Source organism: Musca autumnalis, unplaced genomic scaffold, assembly GCF_047663935.1.
Source record: "Musca autumnalis isolate F117 unplaced genomic scaffold, ASM4766393v1 scaffold_5, whole genome shotgun sequence".
NCBI classification, from domain to species: Eukaryota; Metazoa; Arthropoda; class Insecta; order Diptera; family Muscidae; genus Musca; species Musca autumnalis.
In genome coordinates this window covers 66,476,522-66,497,846 of record NW_027412088.1, presented here as the reverse complement: position 1 = coordinate 66,497,846, position 21,325 = coordinate 66,476,522, and the positions used below count along the sequence as shown (strand labels likewise).

Below are 21,325 nucleotides of genomic sequence, written 5' to 3'. Positions count from 1 at the left end.
ACCCCTAAGGAAGACTACGTACCAAATTTCAGCCATTTTGGTAGGATAATGAAGCTAAAGCCTTAAAAATACCGAAAATCGGGAGGTACCGTTCTATGGGGGCTATATCAAAACGTGGACCGATATATCCAATTTTCAATACCAACCATCCTGCATGTAATAAAAACTTCTGTGCCAAATATTGACTCTCTATCTTCAAAATTGCGAGCAGTATCTGGATTTCAACAGACAGACGGACGGACAGACGGACATGGTCAAATCGACATAGAATTTTATGCTGATCAGTAATATACATTATAGGGTCTCCGACGAATATTTCGATGTGTTACAAACGGAATGACAAATTTAATTATACCCTCCATATGGTGGAGGGTATAAAAATTCAAAACGATCCAAGCGGAGCACTTAAACTTCACTTTATCCGAATTTTGTATGAAAGTACCCGAAGAACTGGAGCATATTCCAATCTGATACATAACTGGATGAAATAATACGATGTGCAAAGTCTGAACCAATCAGAAAATACCTGCAAGAATTATCTTGCGGATTTGTCATTTTGGTCGGTGACGTCAGCGTTTCTTATAGCTTTTAGGCCAATATCTCAGGAAGTATGGACTTGCACAGTAAAAAAATTGTACCGAAGGTACCCGAAGGAGTGGACCGATATAGTCCATATTCCAACCTGATATATAACTGGATGAAATAATACGATGTGCAAAGTCTGCACCAATCAGAAACTCCCCGCGATAATTAGTAGTTGTTCCACAAACATCCCAAATGGGACAAGGGAGACTTCTCTCATATCAATGAGTGCACGCCGATTCATATTGGCTCAATGATATGGGGCCTACTTTTTATTGCCGAGTCCGAACGGCGTGTCTTACGACACCACTTGTAGAGAAGTTTTTCATGGCTTAAATACTCAGGAAATGTCGCCAGCATTACTGAGGGGGAATTTTGCCACCGTTGAAAATTTGATGTTGCTTGGCCTAGGATTCGAACCGCAGACCTTCTGAGTGCAAGGCGGACGTGCTAACCATTGCACCACGGTGACCCGCGATAATTATCTTGCGGATTTGCCATTTTGGTTTGGTTTTTAGAGCTCTTAGGCCATATAGTGCATGAATGTGCAAAGTTTGGACCAAATGGATTGCTCCCTTCAAAAGTTATCGTTCACACCATTTTACAAATAATTTTTGAACATTTGTGGTCGAGGTACCCGAAGGAGTGGGCAGATATGGCCCATCTAAGTTTGGACAAAATATTACGATACCCAAAATGGTTCGAATCGGTTAATCCGTTCGAGAGTTGTCGTGCGCACAAGACAGACAGACGGACGCACATGGCTAAATCGACTCAAAATTGTCTGAAGCGAATTTCGTCTTGAATTGGATCGTTGTTTTTTGAACGCAGAAGCTTGAAAGAGCATGTATTTTAGCTTTATGTATCAGATTACGTCATTTTCATGTCGGTTACGTCTTCGGGCATTTATGGTGACGATATACTCTTTTTATCCTAAAGGCTGAGGGTAAGTATAACAATTGTTTACTTAAAGAAGAAAATAATTTTTGAGAAATAAAGTCGAAAATTCGTCACCCTAATATGCATCCAAAAATTTATTATTGAAAGAATACCTACTTTATATAATTTAATTTATCATACGCTCTCAGGTCTATTGATATATCCTGACATTTTTTTACAGATATTGTAATACCGTAAATCGTTTAACCACCTTTATGTTTCTTTTGGAATTTGTGGCATTTGGAACTCTACTCTGTGCCTTGTTATTTCTCTTGATATTTGTAAGTTAAGGCAAATGGGGTCATAGTTTCATTATTAAATACTTTATGTTATGCTTTTCTAGGTGGACTCTGCTGCCCAGGCAATCATTGTGTGTGCCTATATAACAATGATATTTTGTCAAATTTTGGCTCTGTATTGGTATGCCAATGAACTAATGGAGCAGGTAAGATGATTTGGATGACATTCCTTAGAAACAAAACAATTTGAAAAATAATAATTTTCTCAAATTAAAATAATAATAATAATAATAATAATAATAATAATAATAATAATAATAATAATAATAATAATAATAATAATAATAATAATAATAATAATAATAATAATAATAATAATAATAATAATAATAATAATAATAATAATAATAATAATAATAATAATAATAATAATAATAATAATAATAATAATAATAATAATAATAATAATAATAATAATAATAATAATAATAATAATAATAATAATAATAATAATAATAATAATAATAATAATAATAATAATAATAATAATAATAATAATAATAATAACCCCGCATGGGGCATTCCACACAAGGAATGACGGGCCTAACGACCCCGCGGACCCCAAGTGAATCCTGAGAGCGCCTGTCTCGCAGCGAGCGGCTTTCGGGTCAGCGTCTGTTTTCCATGTCAGGAACGGCTGCCCACCATACGTCTTTCGGGTAGGCAGACGTCAACAAAAATACCCACAAAAACCCACAAAAACAAATAATGGAGTCACAAAACAATAATGATAACACGAACATAACAAATCTACAAATTAACATAACTGGAGAAAGGACAACCCACACCAGAAGTTCACCTATCACTCGCGCTTCGTCTGTCCCTCGTGAGCAGACGACCGCCGAGATAGGGCTGCCGCGGCGCAGAATCAAATGGACACATGACATGAACGTGTCAGTCCTAAAGGCTTATTTCAAAGCTACTCGCGCACAAAACCCAATTGGTTACAGACAGCAGATGTACACTATATTCCTATCCGAATACCCCGAATTATCGCACCTCACTCAGCAAAATATAGCGGATAGAAGAGCTGCGATAGTTAGGAACAACCTAATTCCTATAGCTATACAGGAAGAAATACGACGAAACGTCGAACACGAGCTACAGCAAAATACCAGCAATCCAATACTACAAAATATAACAGAAACCGTTATAACAGAAACCAGGCAAAGCACACTTAATAACATTCCAGAAACTCATGAACCCACAGGAGAAACCATACACATACCACACCCAGCACAGCCCACAGACCCAGTCACTGATATTCCCTCAGCAACCATAGCTGCATTCAATGAGGCAAAGATTAAATTCTCAGAAATCAGCCCCGAAAACAGACCATATATCCCGAAACCAACATCCTCAAAAATACTAACCAAAATCACTTCAATAGTAAACAATCATATCCTACCTCAAGAAATAGCTGGACAAGTTATCACTTACAATCAACTCATCGAATTAATGTACTGTAGCGCAAACACAATAACCACCCTGGCGAACCAAATACATAAGTCCAATATAACAAAACGAAATAGTCCGACAAATAGTCATAATAATGGAAACACAAGACAAGTTAGTAACACAACGTCAAAACAGCAAACCACCCAAAAACCCCGTTGGCAATCAAGAATAGAGGGAAAGATAGACGAATATAGACGAGACTTAGGCGTAATCACAAGCCACATCAATGGAAAAACTGGAAAAAGATGCAAGAACAAGCTAAACAACATAAAACGTAAATATACTATCCACACGCAATTCGACCCAATAAATAATTCAATAGAACAGATCCGCGACACCATTAAACAAAGGCTTCTGAAATATACAAACCGACTACGAACATACATGAAAAGCTACCAAAGATCTACGCAAAATAAACAGTTTCACACAAACCAAAAACGATTCTATAACTCCATAACTGCACCCTCCACATGTAATTCAACCACCCAAAACAGCATTGATATTGATGAAATAGAATACTTCTGGAAAGCAATATGGAGCCATGAGGTCAAACACAATACACAATCAACATGGATAAGCACCCTACTTGAGGATATCTCAACAAACCCCGGTATGACCAACCACTTAATAACAGAGCCCATGTTCAAGAAAATAACACGGAAACTCCATAACTGGAAACAACCAGGACCAGATAAAATACAAAATTTCTACTACAAATATCTCACCACACTACACCCAATAATTATTAACATATTTAACAATATGATAACACAACCAGAAACCATACCACCTAGTATGAGCGCTGGCATCACATACCTAAAGCCCAAAACGGACAGCCCAGAATCCCCGGCCCAATACCGACCAATAACATGCCTAAATACGGCATATAAAATACTCACGGCATGTATAAGCCAACAAATTTCCGAACACTGCGAGTCACAAGATATAATGGCCGAAGAACAAAAGGGTTGTAGGAAAGGAACAAAAGGATGCAAAGACCAACTTATCATTGACAGCACTATCACAAGACAAGCTATCAAGAATAAAAAACATGTACGCTGCCTTCATAGATTACCAAAAGGCCTTCGACTCTGTACCCCACTCCTGGATAATTGAAGTACTAACACTATACAAAATTAACCCTGTGCTAATAAAGTGTATAAGTCAACTAATGACGCACTGGAAAACTACTCTCCACATAGGAAATGGAAAGGACAGTGTCACATCAAACCCAATCAAAATACTAAGGGGTATATACCAGGGCGATTCCCTAAGCCCACTACTTTTCTGTTTATCTCTTAACCCGCTCTCCACACTCCTAAAAAATAGCCAATACGGGTATAAACTTAAAACATCCGACAACCTCAGGATCTCACATTGTTTTTATATGGACGATCTAAAAATATACGCAGGGACCAAGCCCAATCTAAGTCAATTACTCAAAATCGTCGAAGTATTTTCCAATGATATAAACATGGCATTTGGGATTGACAAATGTAAAACACATAACATAACGAAGGGCAAATACAATCCAGGAGAATTATTCTGTACGTCCGCAGGAGAGCAAATAACCCCACTCTTAAGAGAGGAGCAATACAAATATCTGGGTATCCGACAAAACATAACCATAGACCATACTGTGCATAAAGCAAAGATAAAACAAGAATTCATATATCGCGTCCAAAATATTGGTAAAAGCAAACTTAACGGAAAAAATCTAATCAAAGCAATAAACACATACTCAATACCCCTCCTAACATATACATTTGGCATAATATCATGGTCTCCCACAGACCTTACTGACCTGGATAGAACGGTCAGGAGAATACTAACCAAGTACAACCAACATCACCCCAAGTCATGTATGGAGAGACTATATATTCCAAGAAAACTTGGAGGTAGAGGACTACTCAACATCCAGACCCTACATGATAAACAAATAAAAACACTAACGGACTACTTCAAAGCAAAAGCAACAACCTCCACACTCTACAACGCGATTGTAAATTCAGACGATAACCTAACGCCACTAAACCTGAAAAATAATAGTCAAAGAATCCCAGAAACCACACAACTGCTACTGCAAAAATGGAAATCCAAACCATTACATGGAAAATATCCCAATCAAATAAATCAAACATACGTCGACATAGAAAACACAACTAACTGGCTCAAGTACAGCAACATATATGCCGAAACCGAAGGCTTCATAATGGCAATACAGGACGGTGTAATACAAACAAGAAATTACAGGAAATATATCATGCATGACAACACGATCGCCGATGACAGATGCAGAAGATGTGGAGGAGCCTCAGAAACTATAGCACACTTGCTAAATAGTTGTACCTCCCTGACCAACAACCACTACACAACAAGACACAACAATATAGGAAAAATAATATATATAAACATAATCAAATTACTGAAAATTAACGAAAACACATCATATTACTATAAATTCCACCCAAAACCCGTAATAGAGACAGAATACTACACAATATATTGGGATAGATCAATCCTGGTAAACAATCCACCAGATATAACTATACCAAATAGACCGGACATGGTCATAATAGACAAAAAAGCACATACTGCAAAAATCATAGACTTCGCTGTCCCATTGGATATCAATATAACGGAAACAATCAACACCAAAAAATCTAAAATACCAACCGCTAGCACAATACCTAAAAAACTCACTATCCTTGCAGAAAATAGAAGTACTACCGATTGTAATAAGCTCATTAGGAACAATACCCAAGGAAACCACAAAAAGCCTGGAACAGCTGAATCTAAGCCACAAAACTCTCACAGAAATGCAGAAAAGTATTTTAATTAAAGCAACTTCTATAATAAGAGAAACTATTGGATGAGGAAGAATAATGGATATATAATATCCCAACTGAGCGCAACCTTTGGTCATAGACCCGGTGCGTAAATTCCAGCTGTCGCTGAGAATGTCACAACTCAGAAATAATAATAATAATAATAATAATAATAATAATAATAATAATAATAATAATAATAATAATAATAATAATAATAATAATAATAATAATAATCTAACCCCATTTTCTATTGCCATTACTTACATTTGTATTAACTACTTTCCTCTCATTATTTTTGTATTTTTCCTAATTTTTCTCAATTAGAATCTCTCCATAGCTGCTGCTGCCTATGCAACTGAATGGTTCACCTATGAAATACATGTTCAAAAGTTAATTTTATTGATGATAATGAGAGCACAGAAACCATGCACGGTAAGTGTAAGTTTAAAGTGAGCCATCGATCGGCAATTAGTTTTGACAATAATCATTATGTTGAACTGACACAAATGTCAATTCTATTAAAAAGAAAAAAGAATCGGTCAATTGGTCTTTTTCTTGGTCACGTTCAAATTAGAGTTAAACGTTTCTTTAATGGGATCGTTTGGTACTAAAAATTACAATAAAGTATGCCGTGTGTACCGTCTTGTGCTATGTGTCATGTCAGTTCGATTAATTGTCATTTTAGAAGAAAAGTGCATCAATGTCGCCTAGTGACATTGTATATTAGGGTTATGACTTTTTGACATTTTTTCTCAAAAATGATTTCCTGTAGTGAGAAAAAATGAACTTTTCCCTATAAATGCCTAAAATAACATTCATTCCATTTTATTAGAAAAAAGTTTCCGCACAAAGCACCTTGTACTATGAAATGAAAAAAAATTATATCCTGTTGCACGAATGAATGACACTTTGCGTATAAAACTATAATACATTTTATTCCATTTAAATATTGAACAAGTAAGAAAAGCGTTAAGTTCGGCCGGGCCGAACTTTTTATACTCTCCACGACGAACTGTATTGAAGTGAATAGGAACAATTAGTTTTATTTCATTTATCAAAGTACTAACTCTTCCTTTTATTGCAGGAGTAGTACATATATCTCAACTGATAATACTCCCTTCAAAACAGTTAATATGGGGGCGACATTTTTGTTCTATCCAAAACATGGACCAATATTTACAATTTTCCGAATAGAGCGAAATACATAAAATTGGGCAAAACCGACTAGACCTAAACGTGGATATTCTTTATTTGGATAGTTAACAACATCGGGAGCGCCGTTCTATAGAGGCTGTATAAAACGTTAACCTGTACCGATAAATTTCTGGAGGAAAGTTTCGTAACTCCAGCGAAGACTAAATACCAAATTTCAGTTATGCCCATTGAATATTGTGGTTAAAACTTTCAAAATACCAAAAATTGGGACGGATATTTCTATGGGGGGTATTTAAAAACATGGAACAATACCGGAAATTTTCAGGTGGGAAGTTTTATACTACCAACGGAGATTAAATATTAAATTTCATCCGTTTCGATGGGATATTGATGACACAACCTTAAAATACCGAAAATCGGTATTCTCTTCTGCAATATTTTATACACCCACGGCAATTTAAATACTAAATTTCAGTCATATCGGTGGTATATTGAGGCCACAACTTTCAAAATACCGTAAATCGGAAGGTACGGTCCTATGGGGGTATTTGAGGACGTCGACCTATACCGGCACATTTCGGCTGGAATGTTTCATAACTCTTTAAAAAACTTAATACCAAATCTCAGCTATTTTGGTGAAGAACGAGCTATATGTATGTAGAAAATCGGGTTGTACCGTTCTATGGGGGCTATATGAAGACATGGAGCTATACCGACAAACTTCAGGTGCAAAGTTTTATACCCTCAACGAAGACTAAGTACCATCTTGCAGCCATTTCCGTGTTATAATGAGACTAAAACATTCAATATACCAAAAATTGGGATATACCGTTCTATGGGGGTACCCCCCAAAACATGCACGTATACCGACAAACTTCTGAGGGAAATTTTTGTAGCCCGGAAAAATACTAAATACCAAATTTCAGCCACTTCGGTGGAATAATGAGGCTAAAAACTTCAAAATACCTATATGAAGACGTTGACCTATACCGACTAATTTCATGTGGATAGTTTTACACACACAACGAAGACTATGTACCAAATTTCAGCCATTTCGGTGTTATAATGAGGCCCTTCAAAACTGGTAGTATAGTATAGCTAAAACCTTCAAAAATACCGAAAATTGGGAGATATCGTACTATGAGGCGTGGGACCTATACCGACAAATTGCATATGGAGGGTTTTATACCCCAAGTGAAGACTAACCACCAAATGTCAGCCATTTCGTTGGTATATTAAGGCCATATGGGTGACGTAGGGGATGAAAGATACTAAGCAACGGTTCTGACTGGTTTTAACATGGCAAAGCCCAGGATTTATCTTGGTCCCTCTTTCATCTCAAGTGGACACTGACCTCCCCGTGGTGTCACCTGGGGAACTGCCTTTAACACCCGTTAAAGGTAGTGAGCTAACATGTGCCGCGCGTTCACCCATAAGAACGTTAAAAACTTGGGTTTGGGCGTCGGGTTAGTAACCCTCCCCTAGAAAAAAAACAGCCTACTATGAAAAAACGAAAGAAAAGAAAAACAAACCCCTCTAAAGTTGACGAACCCCGCAAACGTTTTAAGGACCATGATCTGCGAATCTGCACCTGGAATGTTCGCACTCTTTATAGAGAAGGTTCACAAGACCGATATTACTGTCATACAGGAAATACGATGGATTGGGAAAGGCGTCACAACACAACCTAAAGGTGACGCACTGTATTATAGCTGCCATGACGTAAAGCATGAGTTTGGTTGTGGATTCGTAGTTAGTCGGAGACTAAAACATCTGGTATCCAGCTTCACCCCAGTGAATGAAAGACTTGCTGCAATTCGAATAAAAGCTAAATTCTTCAACAACAGCTTTATTTGCGCTCATGCTCCCATTGAAGAAAAGGACGAACAGACCAAAGATATATTTTACGAGCACTTAGAAGAAACATATGACCGCTGCCCTGCCCATGACATTAAAATCATTCTAGGCGATTTTAATGCCAAAATTGGAAAGGAGAATATCTTTGGCCCAACAGTCGGGAAATTCAGTCTCCACAGTGAAACATCTGACAATGGTATGAGGCTGATAGACTTTGCAGCTGCAAAAAACATGGTAGTTAGCAGTACCAGATTTAATCATCTCGATATTCATAGGGGCACCTGGCTGTCTCCAGATCAGAAAACAAGAAACCAAATTGATCATGTTGTGATAGATGGAAGACATTCATCGAGCGTGTTGGATTTACGATCGTTCCGAGGCGCAAACATTGATTCGGACCACTACCTAGTTGCAGAAAAGGTACGCACCCGCTTAAACGTAGCAAACAAAGTACGAACAGACACAACACGAAAGTTAGACATCGGTAAACTGCAATCACAACAGATAGCCACAGCATATTCCACTCAACTAGCCCAATTGCTTAATCAAAGCACTCCTCATCCCGATAACATATCAGCGCAATGGCAAAGCATTGCCCACTCCATGCAAACAGCCGCAAAATCCATACTTGGATACCAGAGACCTCCACCAAAGAATCCATGGTATGATGAGGAGTGTCGTGCTGCCACCGAAGAGAAAAATGCGGCATATATGGCTACTTTACAATCCGTAGCAACGCGTAGCGCACGAGAGAGATACAGGGAGAAAAGGAGAGAGGAGAAACGTCTTTTCCGCAGGAAAAATAGAGAGATGGAAAAGCGGGAGTGTGAAAAATCGAGATGTACAGGAGCCAGAATGAAGTCCGAAAATTCTACCAAAGAGTCAAGCATCAAACTGATGGCTTTGGTACAGGCACATCCTCCTGTAGAGACCAGCAAGGTAATTTGGTAACTGATACAGATAGTGTACTCAGGATATGGAAAGAACTTTTTTCAAATCTGTTGGTATCCAATAGCAGCGAAGACGACGAAGATACCACAGTCCCAATCCCAGAAGATGGTATTGAATGTATACCGCCCAGCCAAGATGAGGTAAAGACAGCAATAAATCGGCTGAAGAATAATAAGGCAGCAGGGGCCGATGGCTTACCAGCCGAGCTGTTCAAAACCGGAGGCAACACGCTGATAAGGTGTATTCATCAGCTAGTTAGCACCATCTGGCAGGAAGAACGAGTACCCGACGATTGGAACCTGAGTATCCTGTGCCCCGTCCACAAGAAGGGAGATAAGACTGTATGCTCTAACTATAGGGGCATAAGTCTACTCCCTATTGCCTACAAGATCGTGTCAGGGATATTGTGCGAACGACTAAAGCCAATGGTCAACGAGATAATTGGACCATACCAATGCGGCTTTAGACCTGGCAAGTCCACCATTGACCAGATATTTACCCTGCGGCAAATCCTCGAGAAGACCCAAGAGATGCAGATCGACACCTACCACCTTTTTGTCGATTATAAAGCAGCCTTCGACAGCCCGCTGCGTTCAAAGGTATTCCAAGCCATGTCTGAATTTGGTATTCCCGCAAAGCTCATCCGGCTGTGTAAAATGACTTTAACTGACACGAGGTCCTCAGTTAAAATAGGAAAGAACCTCTCCGAAGAGTTTGGTACCAAAAGAGGTTTCAGACAAGGAGACAGCCTTTCGTGTGACCTCTTCAACATCCTGCTAGAAAAGGTTATACGAGAGGCAAACGTCAAAAGAAGTGGCACAATCTACACCAATAGTCACATGTTACTTGCTTATGCTGATGATATAGACATCATGGGCCGATCAGTAAAAGAAGTAACTGATACCTTTATAAAGGTCGAAGGAGAATCTGCTAAAGTGGGTCTGGCGGTAAACGGTGAGAAGACCAAGTTGATGGTGTCGACGCGCAATGCGTCCATTGAGCTCGGACCGACTGTGGAAGTTGGTTCCTAAATATTGAGGTAGTAAAAGACTTCGTCTACCTCGGCACCTCCGTAAACACAACAAACGACATCAGTTGTGAAATAAAAAGAAGAATTTTATTGGCCAACAAATGCTACTTTGGTTTAAGTAAGCAGTTTAAAAACAAAGCCACATCTCGTCAAACAAAAATAACGCTCTAGGCCATATCATAAGAATGAGCGATGGTGAACCCGCTAAAAAGGCGTATGAATACATGCCACATGGCGGTGCACGCAGAATTGGCAGGCCAAGGAATAGATGGCGCAAACAAGTGGATGAAGAGATTAAAAGGCGCGGTATTCCAGAGTGCAAAGCAACAAATAGAGAGGAATGGAGATCTCTTCTTAGTTCGACCTATAGAACAAATGTTCTGTAATGGGCCAGCTAAGTAAGTAAGTAAGTATTAAGGCCACAACCTTCAAAATACCGAAAATCGGGGGGTACCGTTCTATGGGGGCTATATGAAGGCGTAGACCTATACCGACAAATTTTATATGGAATGTTTTGTACCCCAAATGAAGACTAACACCTATACCTACAAATTTCCGGGAGAAAGTTTTATACACCCAACGAAGACTAAATACCAAATTTCAGCCATTCCGCAGCGATAATGAGGCTAAAACCTTCAAAATATCGAAAATCGGGAGATATAGTCCTATGGGGTCTATATCAAAACCTTGACCTATATAAACATTTTATGGTAGAAGTATTTCTTAGCCTCTGGAAATACAAAATACAAACTAACAACCGATTCTGTGGTCAAATGGGACTTTTACATTCAAAATATCTTAAAGTGACGCCTACTATATGTATACATATGGGGCGTTATATGGGGGCGGTACCAAAACGTGGACCTATATAAACAAACTTTGGTAGAAATGTTTTTTAGCCTCCGGAGACACAAAATACCAAATTACCACCAATTCGGTGCTCAAATGGGACTAATACATTCAAAATATCTTAAAATGACGCGTACTATATGGGGCGTTACATGGGGGCTATACCAAAACCTTGACCTATATAAACATTTGAAACGCAAAATGCAAAGTTACAACCGACTCTGTGGTCAAATGGGACTAATACATTCAAAATATCTTAAAATGACGCATACTATATATGGGGCCTTATATGGGGGCTATACCAAAACGTGGACCTATATAAACAAAATTTGGTAGAAATATTTTTTAGCCTCTGGAGACAAAAAATACCAAATTACAACGAATTCGGTGGTCAAATGGGACAAATGTCCTAAAATTTCCTTAAAACGACGACGAGTCACGCGTCACTATGTATGGGGGCTATACGAAAACGTGGACCTACATAGCCTGCTTTCAATACCAAAAGTCCTACAAATATAATAGATTTTACCAAAATTTCATCCACCTGCTTCAATCCGTTCGGAAGCTAGAGTGATTTCCACAGACGGACAGACGGACGGATATGGCTATATCGATGTAATATTGCACGCTGATCAAGAATATATATAGTTTGTGGGGTCTACAATGATTATTTCGAGTAGCTACAAACGGAATGACAAACTTAATATACCCCCCATCCTATGGTGGAGGCTATAAAAAGTTCCCACACAAACCACTTTTAATTTTTATGATATATGAAATAATTAAACATATAGTAGATGATATATGTATATGTAATATAATAATACGATGATGAAATTAGTGAGAAACAAACGGTCATGTCATTTTGTTTATGCCGTGTGCCCCTTACCTTGTTTGTAGTTAAATATCTGCTTACAGTAACTTCTAAAAATTTTCAAAAGTTCTGAAAAATAAAAACTTTAAAACCTTTTTGTACGGAAGTTTTTTTATCTAATCACTATATAATTAAGATTTTATGTAATCATACAGAGATACGAGGTTGTAAAAAAGTCATAACCCTATTGTATATATCGAATGCACATGTATTGTACAGTGGAGCGCGGTAGTATGAAACACTTTGGGAATACATTTTTCACTAAAAATGTTTTTTTTTTTTGTGGCGGCTATAAGTTTCCATTTTTTTGTGATAAAATTTTTGATATTCAAAAAAAGCCCTGCTCCACTGTACATTGCAATTGTTAGAAACTCAACAGAAAATTCAAAATAATGTAAATGATTATATTTCTCTTTCGCTTTTCTCTTCTTCTCCCACAGATCAAAGTTGGTAACATCTATCCAATGACATTGGAATTATTTCAGGCCCTGCTAAATGCTTCATATTCGTATTTTACTCTATTGAAACGAGTTTATGGCTAAAAAAATATTTACATATTAAACCAGCAGTAATATATTATTTATTATAATGCACTCAAACACCTACACCTTTTAAACCAGACCTCGTAGGAAGCAATAAATATAGCAAAAGTAATCCGAATGTGAGGGCTTATAACGAATGACAAAACCTTTGACTTTGAAGCAAATGGTCGCCACAAGATGACTTTTTTCAGCTTCGAAATGTTCTGCAAAAATGTCGCTCAGAAAATGTTAGGTACGGCTCTCATCGACAACTAATCGATTTAGTCGCGTTTTCATGGCCATTTTTGACATTTACCCTATTTTGGCTCAGAGGGCTTTCATCCCCAAAAGGAATTATCTCTGCCCCAGATTTTTAGTTCCATTTTGTGTCACAGTGATATTAGGAGATCCAAAGTTTGGGCCAATTGGTTAGTGACATTTTTTAAATATCGGAGGAAGTACTGAACTGAAGCTAAGTTTGTATAAAATATGACGAAGGCCAAATTTTGGACCAAAATTCGGTTGATCAGTTCGAGAGTTATTGTGCTCTCCAGCCATAGGGGTTTTCACATCTTTCGAGTTGTTTTCTCAAGAAGTATGGACTTGCCCCTGAAAAAACTTTTACCGTTGTAATTGAGGAAGCGAATGCAAGTTGCTTTAACAAAAATAAAAGTAATTCGAGATCAGGGGCTGGGGCTCAGTTCTGTTTCTATGAAAATGTGAAATGAAAACTTTTATAAAGGAGAAAACTGTCAAATGAAAAAAATTAAAATACCAGCCATACACTAACTGCCAAACTGCACTGCCAAATGAACCCCTTGTATACGTGTGTGATTGAATAGTGTGCGGCATGGCTTCAATCCATTTTTCAGAAATGATGAATTTTCCTCCAAAAGCACGATTCTGAGTTCAAATTTTCAACAATTTTTAATTTCTTCACAAGCAATATTTGTTATTTTCAAAGACTGTCTGTCGATTGCTTGGAAAATAAACAAAATTCATCGGATTGAAAGAGGTTCATCTACAAAATCAAAACTATTTTGATTTCAATCCTGCTTAAAATACTCACACATACATTGACAAAAACTTCAAAATTTACTAATACTATTACAAATGCTGTCCTGCATGCCCACAGTGTATGGGCCGCATAAAGGATATATTTTTCATTTCAAATTTTCTTTATAAATTTTTTCATTGACAGTCTTTTCCTTTATGTAACTTTTCAAATTTTCATAGAAACAGAATTGAGCCCCAGGTCTAAAAGTAAACTTATCCTAAATATTGTGGGGAAGGTATCCGAAAGAATGGACAAATAAAGTCCATATTCGAAACTGACCTACATCTGGTAGAGTTATCGTGCATACAATTTTTCCGAACACTTTTGAACTTTTGTGGGGGAGGTACCTAAACGAGTGGACCGATATGGTATATCTTCGAAATTAAACTCCAAATTTTGGACCGAATCCTCAGATCCGTTAGAGAGTTATCTTGCGCTCCAACCTCTGCACACAGTGTCATTGGGGTTTTTGCACCTTTCAGGCTATTTTCTCAAGATGTATGGACTTGCCCCTGATGAATACACGTTGTTACAACAAAAATCAAAGCGATTCGAGAGCAGGTCCTAAACTGAACTTTTCCGAAATTTTGTGTGGGATGTACCCAAAGAAGTGGAGCGATTGAGTCCATATTGGATCCTCATCTATGCCTGGTAGAAACTTCACGATGTGCGAAGTATGGGCCACATCGGTTACTCCCTTCAAGAGTTATCGTGTGCACAAATTTTCCGAACATTTTCGAACCGGAAGGAGTGGACCTATATAACCCATCTTCGAACTTAAACTAAGTTTAGACAAAATATTGCGAAAGCCAAGTTTTGGACCGAATAGGCTGATCCATTCGAGAGTTATCGTGCGTCCAGCTAGCCAGCCAAAATTTGGCTTTCGTAATATTTTGTCTAAACTTAGTTTGGGTTTGAAGATGGGCCATATTGGTCCACTCATTCGGGTACTTTCCCCCCAAAAGTTCGCAAAAATTATGCACACGATAACTTTCGAAAAGACTAACCGATTCGGTCCATACTTTGCACATCGTAATATTTCTACCAGGCATAGATCATGTTTGAATATGGTGAAGTGCAGTTTAAGACCTGTTCGAAGATTCTTTGGAAATTTTTACCGAAGGTACTCCTAGTGTCCGTGTTTACAGCGATATGTTTTTCGTGGGCAAGTCCATATTTCCTGATGACCAACTGAAATGAATGGACCCAATTCGAAAATGGACTATGTTGGTGTGTAGGTACCTCCCCCGCTAAACTTTTGAGCTTTAATACAAATCCATATTTTTGTCGGCAAGTTCATACGCCCAAAATTCGAAAAACACCCTAAATACATAAGTTGTTTGGGAATTGCCGACTGCCCGAATACCAAGAGTAGGAACATTGAATCTCCATTCAATCGTATTAGGAAGCATAAAATTCCCGACCATGCCCGAACAACGAATCATCGAGTTCCCGATTATCTTTAAAATCGTCTACTACCGAACAGCGAATGATCACCGAGCATCTACATCCGAACCAAGCAAAGATTCGTTAAAAGTACGAAGCTTTCAACTATTAATGCTCAAGTCAAGTTGCCCCAAGCGTCAATTATCCGATCTAGCTTTTGTTATTTAAGCACATCTTTTCGTATTTGAACAACAGTAGATTATAAACTAGTTTTACATCAATAAATATCCGATTTAACCACCAGAAAGAGAGATTACTGGTCTTTTCATTCCGTAAGGTTTAGCGGGTCCTTATGGCGACCCGGACACGACTTAACCTATTTGGTCCAAACTTTGTACAGTCTAATATTTCTTTTAAACTTAGTTTAGGTTCGAAGATGGATCATAACGGTCAATCGATTTAAACGATTTTCCGATAATTCGGGTTTTCAAGTCATCTGTGGATAGGAAAGCACCTCTCAAAATATTGTTGTCATTGCTGCATAGTTTTTTGGCTCAATGAGCAAGGTTTCTGCGAACAGCTGAGCTTCCCACTAACATTGGTAAAACCAATGTTCCGGCCAGCGTCTGCCACCTCAGTGTGTACATGTTTGTATTTGTTTCGTTTTTCTGTATTGGGAGCAGCATATCCTGGAATGCCTGCTCCGAATTCTATTGGTCCGAGCCGGGACGGAGGAAAACCCAGGACCAATATATCTGTGCTCAGTTTGTCACATCCGCATCTTCACCCACATCCAACCTTCGGTGAGATGCAATAGATGTCAGGAGTGGGTGCATCTAAGGGGTTGCTCTGGACTCGTCCACGTGAGGGACTACGACAGGGACTATGTTGCTGCATGCTGCGTGAACACAGTCCCCAGTGAGTCGTCGTCGGATTACGAGACTCCCTCGTCGTCTGATTACGAAACTCCCCCGCAGTCCCCTCGACAACAACCGCACACGCATCCTTTAACACCAGCCGTTGTTGTCCCAATCCCCGAAAATGCAGCCTTTTTGCAATTGAATTGTAATGGACTCCGAGGTAAGATCGAGGAGATAGTAGATTTTATGAGTCGGAAGAACATCAAGGTCGCGGCGGTGCAGGAAACCAAGCTGAACAACAACCACAGCTTAGAGCATTGTGATGGTTACAATGTTCTGAGGAAAGATCGCACCAGAAGTGGAGGTGGGGGATTGGCTTTCCTATTGCACCAGTCTGTCCAATACAGACCTATCTCGCTTGAGCCTGTCTCTAATGACCCGTACATGGAATGTATGGGGGTAGCAGTCAGGTGTGGAGCTGCCGAGATAGAGTCGCTGAATATATACATCCCGCCGAGAAATAGCTGTATCCCTGATTATAGGCCTGACATTAGCCCGCTCTTGCAAGGTCATAATCGTCTGGTCCTGGGGGATTTTAATGCGCATCATGAGATGTGGCATTCGGCCCTCGGAAACGACCAGAGAGGTACAGCGCTGGCTGAGCAGATTGATAGCTCTACGTTTTGCACGGTCAATGAGGACGCCCCTACCAGAATTAGAGGAGAGTGTCTCAGTTCGCCTGACATAACCATCGTGTCACCTGGTCTGACAAATGACGTTACCTGGCAACCCGTCATTTCCCTTGGATCAGACCATCTCCCCATAATTGTCTCCATTAGCAGACCACCCGACTTCATCACCTCTGAACGCCGCACGTTCGTCAATCATAAAAAAAACTGATTGGCCGAGTTTCTGAGAGTTCACCAATCACCACTTCAGAGAATTGCCCAATCCTTCTGATGTTCTGGTAGCGGAAAGGACGTTCCGGGACATCATAACTGCTGCAGCCGCTCGCCATATCCCTGCTGGTCAAATACCTGAAGTAAGACCAAATTTCCCAGCAGAGGCGACGGGATTAGCAAATGAGCGTGATGAGCTTCGTCGTATCAACTCGAATGACCCCAGAGTCAGGGAGCTGACACTGGAAGTTAACAGGCTGGTCGGCGAGCATAAGCGGAACAAATGGTTAAATCATCTGAAGAGCTGCAACATTGGAGCCGGTATAGGTGAATTGTGGGCAACGGTTAAGTCACTCTCGAACCCTGGAAGAAGGGAAGATAGGACCTCAGTCACGTTTGGCGACGTTACGTCGACTGACCCGAAGAGGTGCGCAAGTAATTTCAATCGACAGTTTGTCGAGCATCCCAAGAGTGACAGGGCGAAGAGAAGAGTATTACGTCGCATCAGATCTATTCCTGCCCGGGATGAACCACCACAATTTACAATGGATGTAGTTGCCAATGCCATTAGGAACGCTAAATCATCCAAAGCGTTGGACCCTGAAGGAATCTCCATGGTAATGTTGAAGCATGGTAATGTTGGGTCTGCGGTTCGAATCCCAGGCCAAGCAACATCAAATTTTCAACGGTGGCAAAATTCCCCCTCAGTAATGCTGTCGACATTTCCTGAGTATTTAAGCCATGAAAAACTTCTCTACAAGTGGTGTCGTAAGATACGCCGTTCGGACTCGGCAATAAGAAGTAGGTCCCATATCATTGAGCCAATATGAATCGGCGTGCACTCATTGATATGAGAGAAGTCTCCCTTGTCCCATCTGGGATGTTTGTGGAACAATTATTATTATATTATTATTATAATGTTGAAGCAGCTGGATGAGCCGGGAGTCGAGTATCTCACCAAAGTCTTTAACTTATCGCTAGCCACCCTCGTTGTTCCCGAAGTCTGGAAAATGGGCAGGGTGGTGCCACTACGGAAGCCAGGCAAGGATGCCAGCAAAAGTGAATCGTACAGACCGATTTCGCTTTTGTCGCCCGTAGCAAAGACACTTGAGGCCTTGCTCCTCCCCAGTATCAGAAATAGCTATCAAGTTGCTGACACGACAACAGCGCTGCACGCCATTACCACATATATCTGTAAAGGACTCAACCAGAGACGGCCGTGCGACAGAACAGTGATGGTGGCGCTTGACTTATCAAAAGCCTTTGATACAGTCAGGCACTCCACGCTGTTTGAGGACATTGAGCAGACAACCCTGCGGCCAAGCTTGAAACGTTGGATAGTCAACTATATGTGTGGACGCCAGTCGTACGTGGAATTCAGGAATAAGAAGTCCAAACCCCGTAGAGTGAAACAGGGAGTTCCCCAAGGTGGGGTGATATCTCCGGAACTGTTTAATCTCTACCTCTCCTGTATTCCACCCCCTCCAGACGGCATTGAGATCGTGACGTATGCGGATGATTGCACGATCCTGGCGTCGGGTACCTATCCTGATGACATCTGTGAGAGACTGAACAACTATTTAACCGATCTTACCACCTTTTTCCATTCGAGGAATATGCAGATTTCCCCCACAAAATCTACAGCCACTCTGTTCACCACATGGACAGCGCAGTTTGGACGTGAGTTGAATGTCGTGGTCGACGGTAGCAGAATTCCGTCGCAGCCCTAGAATTTTAGGGGTCACATTCGACACTACATTCACGTCGTGCGCACACTCCACAGCTATCTGCGACAAGTTGAAAAGTAGGAACAAGGTCCTCAAGTCCCTGGCCGGCAGCACTTGGAGTGCAGATAAAGAAACCTTGTTGGCCACGTATAACGCGATAGGTCGGTCTGTGGTAAGCTATGCGGCTCCAGTCTGGTCCCCGAGATTGTGTGATTCGAACTGGAAAAAGATTCAAACTTGCCAGAATGCCGCCTGAGAACAGCGACAGGGTGCCTCCTCAAATCTTCAGTCGACCATCTACATGAGGAGGCAAAAATTCTTCCTGTAAAGCAACACAATGAGATGCTTTCGTTGCAGTACCTGCTTGGATGTTATCGTGTGAGCCATCCCAATCACCATCTTGTGGGTAGGCTCGGCCCATTCAGGGAGATCAGGAAGGATATCCATGCTCTAGGGGGAGAGGTCCAACGATACAGGAGAGAACCCCTAGATCAACAAGCATATCAAGCAGGATTGAATAGCATTCACACGGACGCAGTTGCCAAGGCCTTAAGCAATTATAGTGTGAATAAAGTACTCGGAGTACATCCTCCATCTATCGCAGCTAAGGAGCGTCAGCTGCCACGACAAACCAGAGTAGTTTTGGCTCAACTACGCTCGGGATATTGTGGTCGCCTAAATTCGTATTGGGCGGAAATCGATCGCGCCGTGCAAGACATATGCCCAGTATGCGGCATGGGCCCGCACGACACACAACACCTTTTTAACTGCCCCGCCAAACCTACCCATCTAACTCCAGTGGATCTGTGGCTACATCCCATCGAAGCAGCCACTTTTCTGGAACTGGAGATAGACCCAGAGCCAGATTGAACAGAGGAACGAACAAATAAACATAACAAAAACACTGTTACAACAACAACAGAACAGTGACAAAGTATTGCCTAGCAATGTTCCAAAATCCACAAAAAAAAAAGAAAAGATAAGAAATTGGTTATAAAAAATAATTTATTGTATTCCAAACAATTGTACAATTAATACTTTTATTTTCCACGTGACTCTTATTTGCGTTAATTTAATTAAAAATAAAATAAATAGTTTGATGTATTTGGATTGAATAAAAAAATAAATTTAGGTTTCAAATATTGTATATTTTAGAAATAACAAAAATCTAATATCATTTCACAAATGTTTTGGAGAATTAAAAGGAGAAAACCCAAGGTATAAAAAATTTGTTGTTGAATATTTTGTTTTTGTGTCTCAGAGATTAAACAATTTTAGACGAGTTTAATATCATATCTATGGTTCGTACGTATCATGCAATAACAATAGCCATTTTTCCATACTTAATAAATAACTATTTACTTTTTTATTTAATTTTATAATTTTTGTTTTTTATTTTTAATATAAATATTTAGGAAATAACATGAAAAAGTTACATTTTAACTTACAAATATTAATATTGGGGAATATATAAACAGTTTTTTTCTTTTTGTTATTAATAGTAAAATGTATTCATTTGTTGTTGTTTTTTGTTTATCTATAAATCGTATTTTTTGTTGTTACTGTTTTTGTATAAATCGTATAAATCTGTTTCAAAAAACATTTATTAAACATTTAATAAATATTTATTGACTTAATATTTACGGGCCATGTATTTATGCTGGTATACTATATTTTATATGTCTTGTCTATATAAATGGTTATATTTCAAATAAATATTTTTATATATTTATTATAAATATGTATACAATTTTTTCATTATGTATTTCTTTATAACTTTATTTTCTTATACGCAATACATAGTATTTATGTAGAAAAAATGTAACGTGGTATATGCATTTGCTTTGAATATATGTATGTCTGTATATATTTAATAAATATGTAAATATTTATTATATAAAGTAATAATTATAAAGTATTTCTCATAATGAGCCTGTCTATCTGTGTCTTGTTAAAGTGAGTAAAAATTAAAAACAAAAACAAACAAAAAACATTATTCTTAATATACTAATTTGTTAATTGATATATTAGATCATATTTGTTTTAACAA

General features: G+C 39.0%; 1 protein-coding gene across 1 annotated transcript in view; it reads left to right on the top strand.

Moving 5' to 3' along the window:
* The window catches only part of Or49b (Odorant receptor 49b), a 36,200-nt gene extending 22,721 nt beyond the window's left edge, over positions 1–13,479 (top strand). The window contains exons 4-7 of the mRNA XM_073991938.1: positions 1,703–1,802; positions 1,865–1,966; positions 6,434–6,541; positions 13,266–13,479. Coding sequence (XP_073848039.1) covers positions 1,703–1,802; positions 1,865–1,966; positions 6,434–6,541; positions 13,266–13,367 — 412 coding nt within the window. The 3' untranslated portion in view covers positions 13,368–13,479. The remainder of the gene's footprint in view (positions 1–1,702; positions 1,803–1,864; positions 1,967–6,433; positions 6,542–13,265) is intronic.
* Positions 13,480–21,325: the final 7,846 nt, after the last annotated feature.